This window comes from Salvelinus fontinalis, chromosome 34 (assembly GCF_029448725.1).
Source record: "Salvelinus fontinalis isolate EN_2023a chromosome 34, ASM2944872v1, whole genome shotgun sequence".
Taxonomy (NCBI): domain Eukaryota; kingdom Metazoa; phylum Chordata; class Actinopteri; order Salmoniformes; family Salmonidae; genus Salvelinus; species Salvelinus fontinalis.
This window is the reverse complement of record NC_074698.1, coordinates 6,403,127-6,408,696: the sequence shown is the minus strand read 5'-3', so window position 1 is coordinate 6,408,696 and position 5,570 is coordinate 6,403,127. Positions and strand designations below refer to the sequence as shown.

Genomic DNA, 5,570 nt, shown 5'->3' with positions numbered 1-5,570 from the left:
GTTGGACTACATTGTTATTTTGAGTTGGGTTAGGGTTCTTAACCACACCCCCGATGTATCAGATGCGTTGCATATCAGTTGTACAAACCGAGTGTGAATCAGCCCACATGTTGAACTGAGAGACCAGAGATGAGAGACCAGAGATGAGAGACCAGAGATGAGAGACCAGAGATGAGAGACCAGAGATGAGAGACCAGAGATGAGAGACCAGAGATGAGAGACCAGACGCAGCAGACGTTTGGGAGTGCTGACATGCATTCTGCATTTTAAAACATATTTAATACATATTTCCATTTGACACAGGAGTTGAACATAAATGAAGCAACCGCATCACGGGAGGACGGAAATCAAGGAACGAGTCCTAAGGATCATGTATGTGTAAAACCCGGAGCTAATGTCCATGTCACTGATTCTACTGACCACAAACCAGTCCAAGAATTCCGTATGAAACCTGGGCAAAATGGGAATACGGTTTGGATAGTATGTTTGGATAGTATACGGGGCGCTGAATCCTCCAAAGAAGATCGATGTGTCTTTCTTGTCTTGTTCCAGCAGGATTCAAAAACTTTGAGTCTCTCAAGACAAAAAGGTCTAAGATGACGATTGGTGCAACGTGGGAGTAGAGACAGAAGATTGACAACACCCAGAATTCTAACGTGGCCACCTCAGAAGACTCCTTTCAGGAGAGCCAGTCCCATCCCCATACAGTCGTTACCAAATAAATTACCTCAGATAGCAGATATGCACACATAAACAGACAGTATATCGTACGTCACAAACATACAGTATTTATAAATATGCTCAAAAATCACATTTGTCTCATCAGCGTCTTATCTTGACAATGTCCTGGACAAATCTTCATGTTACTTCAAGTTTAACTTCTGTCCACTGACAGTATTGATGCATACTACAATATGAATGTGGTTGGGTGTTACTGGCTTGTGGTTATGAGATTTTGTTTTTTTAAAGCTAAATTATGTGATTATATTCTTTGTAAAATAAATAAATGCTAATTTCTGTAATTATATTATTCCTATAATAACTCAGACCATGGTTTAGGTTTTGATAGTGTGTTATTTGCTAGAATGTGCTGTATGCGAGTACAGTCAAAAGTTATGGGAAAAGTATGATTTTGTCAATGCATTGAATGTGTGTAGAAGTCACATAACACATATTCTTTTCGAGTAACAAAATATTTGTCATTTTCCACAAGGGTGGATAACCTTACTGATTGACAAAGAAGAACACATTTGTCACAGCCAGGAAGAATGAGACGTGTGAACCCAAATATGGGCGGGACCTATCATGTTGCGTCAACCACTGATTGATCGGTCTCAAACATGGGTTTTTTGAACTTTTTCACCTCTGGACCCAAATTAGAAATGGACAGTCCTGCCGTGACCCAAATTGTCCCCCAACTACCCAAATTAAGAATAAATAGTGTGTGATTGTAGATGTATTCTCATAACTCGCGACCCACCTCTCACATGCCCACTTTGGGTTCCGATCTTGGTATAAAATAAAGCCGTTTGACAAGAAGTTAATGGAGCTTTCATTCTGTTATTGATCATGTGTCAGTGATAGACAACACACTGTCCCGCCCATCACAGGGTTCAAAGCCTCACATCCAAACCGGAGGTACAGTACAAAAGTCTATGTGCAAATTCCAACGTTTTGCACAAAACTCCACTTAGCATCAATGCTATCATGATAATGGGAAAGTTGGAGATGGTTCCCCAGCACCAGTTTCTTGTCAGGAGTATTTCTGTGGTCATTTAGCGCCATCTGGTGGTTATGTCTAGCTTGTGTTTAGCCTGCGTAGTTCCTGTTCCTTTTTGCGCTGTTTCTCTTTCTGGCGTTCCAGTTTGTCCAGAGCCTTGCGCTCCTTTTCCGCTGCTGTGTGAATGTCTTTGATCCGCCTTTTCAGGACACTGCGGTCCGTCGAACTGTTCACTCCCAAACCCTGAGAATAAAATATAATAAAATATCAAATTTGTTTTGTCACATGCGCCGAATAGAACAGGTGTAGACTTTACCGTGAAATGCTTACTTACAAGCCCTTAACCAACAACGCAAAAAAGGAAGAACATTTTGTTAAATAAAAAAAAAGGTAGTTAGCTTCACAATAGGTAGTTAATTCACAATAAAATAACGAGGCTGTACAAGGTGCACTGGTACCAAGTCAATGTGCAGGTGTATTTCTTTAACCGTTATTTTACCAGGTAAGTTGACTGAGAACACATTCTCATTTACAACAACAACCTGGAAAATAGCCAACTTAACTTGGGATGATTAGGTGACCATGATGGTAAGAGGGCCAGATTGGGAATTTAGCCAGGACACCGTGGTTAACACCCCTACTCTTACGATACGTGCCATGGGATCTTTAGTGACCACAGAGTCAGGACACCCCTTTAACGTCCCATCCAAAAGACAGCACCCTACAGTACACAGGGCAATGTCTGCCCTGGGGCGTTGGGGTATATTTTTTTAGACCAGAGGAAAGGGTGCCTCCTACTGGCCATCCAACACCATTTCCAGCAGCATCTGGTCTCCCATCCAGGGACCACCCAAGACCAACCCTGCTCAGCTTCAGAAGCAAGCCAGCAGTGGGATGCAGGGTGGTATGCTCTGGTAATTGGGTGGGAGGTAGTTGAGGTATTTGAGTTACGTAAAAAAGAAACATCCTCTCACTGTCAACTGCATATATTTTCAGCAAACTTAACATGTGTAAATATTTGTATAAACATAACAAGATTCAACAACAGACAAACTGAACAAGTTCCACAGACATGTGACTAACAGAAATTGAATAATATGTCCCTGAACAAAGGGGGGGGGTCAAAATCGAAAGTAACAGCCAGTATCTGGTGTGGTCACCAGCTGAATTAAGTACTGCAGTGCATCTCCTCTCGTGGACTGCACCAGATTTGCCAGTTCTTGCTGTGAGATGTTACCCTATTCTTCCATCAAGGCACCTGCAAGTTCCCGGATATTTCTGGGGGGACTGGCCCTAGCCCTCACCCTCCGATCCAACAGGTCCAGACATGCTCAATGGGAATGAGATCCTGGCTCTTCACTGGCCATGGCAGAACACTGACATTCCTGTCTTGCAGGAAATCACACACAGAACGAGCAGTATGGCTGGTGGCATTGTCATGCTGAGGGTCATGTCAGGATGAGCCTGCAGGAAGGGTACCACATGAGGGAGGAGGATGTCTTCCCTGTAATGCACAGCGTTGAGATTGCCTGCAATGACAACAAGCTCAGTCCGATGATGCTGTGACACACCGCCCCAGACCATGACGGACCCCCACCTCCAAATCGATCCCGCTCCAGAGTATAGGCCTCGGTGTAACGCTCATTCCTTGGATGTAAACGCGAATCCAACCATCACCCCTGGTGAGACAAAATCGCAACTCGTCAGTGAAGAGCACTTTTTGCAAGTCCTGTCTGGTCCAGCAACGGAGTGTTTGTGCCCATAGGCAACGTTGTTGCCGGTGATGTCTGGTGAGAACCTGCCTTACAACAGGCCTGCAAGCACTCAGTCCAGCCTCTCTCAGCCTATTGTGGACAGTCTGAGCACTGACGGAGGGATTGTGCGTTCCTGGTGTAACTCGGGCAGTTGTTGTTGCCATCCTGTACCTGTCCCGCAGGTGTGATGTTCGGATGTACCAATCCTGTGCAGATGTTTCACATGGTCTGCCACTGCGAGGATGATCAGTGCTGTCTCCCTGTAGCGCTGTCTTAGGCGTCTCACTGTACGGACATTGAAATTTATTGCGCTGGCCACATCTGCAGTCCTCATGCCTCCTTGCAGCATGCCTAAGGCACGTTCACACAGGTGAGCAGAGACCCTGGGCATCTTTATTTTGGTGTTCTTCAGAGTCAGTAGAAAGGCCTCTTTAGTGTCCTAAGTTTTCATAATCGTGACCTTAATTGCCTACCATCTGTAAGCGTCTTAACGACCGTTCCGCAGATGCATGCTCATTAATTGTTTAGGGTTCATTGAACAAGCATGGGAAACAGTGTTTAAACCTTTTACAATGAACATCTGTGAAGTTATTTACGAATTATCTTTGAAAGACAGGGTCCTGAAAAAGGGACGTTTCTTTTTTTGCTGAGTTTGTGTATGTAGGCTTTGGTGTGAAGTACTTAAGTAAAAAATACTTTAAAGTACTACTTAAGTAGTTTTTTGGGGTATCTGTACTTAACTATTTATATTTTTGTCAACTTTTACTTTTACTCCACTACATTCCTGAAGAAAATATTGTACTTTTTACTCCATACATTTTCCCTGACACCCTAAAGTACTTGTTACATTGTGAATGCTTAGCAGGACTGGGATATGGTCAAATTCATGAACTCATCAAGATAACACATGGTCATCCCTACTGCCTCTGGTAGACTTACAAAACACAAATGCATCTTTTGTAAATAATGCCTGAGTGTTAGAGAGTGGCACTGGCTATCCATACATTTTAAAACAAGAAAATGGTGCTGTCTGCTTTGCCCCTTACCTACATATTACCTCAACTAACCTGTTCCCCAGCACATTGACTAGGTACCTGTACCCCCCTATATATACACACACTGTAGCCTCGTTATTTTATTGTGTTACTTTAGTTTATTGAGTAAATCTTTTCTTAACCTTATTTTCCTTAACTGCATTGTTGGTTTTAAGGGTTTGTAAGTAAGAATTTCACAGTATGATCTGCACCGGTTTTATTCAGTGCATGTGACAAATACATTTTGTTTTGACTAATATAAGGAATTTTAAATTATTTATACTTTAACTTTTGATACTTAAGTATTTTTAAAACCAAATACTTTTATACTTTTACTCAAGTAGTATTTTACTGGCCGACTTTCACTTGAGTAACTTTCTATTAAGGTATCTATACTTATACTCAAGTATAGCAAATGGGTACTTTTTCCACCAGTGCATGTAGGTAGGGGTAAAAGTGGCTAGGCAATCAGGATAGATAATAAACAGAGTAACACAGCATATGTGAGAGTGTGAAAGAGTGTGAAAGAGTGTGAAAGAGTGTGAAAGAGTGTGAAAGTGTGTGAAAGAGTGTGAAAGTGTGTGAAAGTGTGTGAAAGTGTGTGAAAGTGTGCCACAGGAGGTTGGTGGCACCTGAATTGGGGAGGACGGGCAAGTGGTAATGGCTGGAGCGGAATGGTATCAAATACGTCAAACACGTGGTTTGACAACATTCCATTCTCTACGTTCCAACCATTATTATGAGCCGTCCTCCCCTGAGCAGCCTCCACTGGTGTGTGGGTGTGAATCACAGGAGGTTGGTGGCACGTTAATTGGGGAGGATGGGCTTGTGGTAATGGCTGGAGCGGGAGTAGGTGAAATGTATCAAATACATCAAACACATGGTTTCCATGTATTTGACGCCATTCCATTTGCTCCATTCTAGACATTGTCATGAGCCGTCCTCCCCTCAGCAGCCTCCAGTGGTGAGAATAGAATATAACTATATGTACACACAGAGACTTGCCTTAGGCTTCAACTCCCAGACGTAAACAGACGTGTAAACAGACGTTAGAGAAACAGA

General features: G+C 42.9%; 1 protein-coding gene across 1 annotated transcript in view; it reads right to left on the bottom strand.

The window, feature by feature from the left end:
• Positions 1-772: 772 nt before the first annotated feature.
• The window catches only part of LOC129832942 (sterile alpha motif domain-containing protein 14-like), a 31,889-nt gene continuing 27,091 nt past the window's right edge, over positions 773-5,570 (bottom strand). The window contains exon 10 of the mRNA XM_055897088.1: positions 773-1,963. Coding sequence (XP_055753063.1) covers positions 1,799-1,963 — 165 coding nt within the window. The 3' untranslated portion in view covers positions 773-1,798. The remainder of the gene's footprint in view (positions 1,964-5,570) is intronic.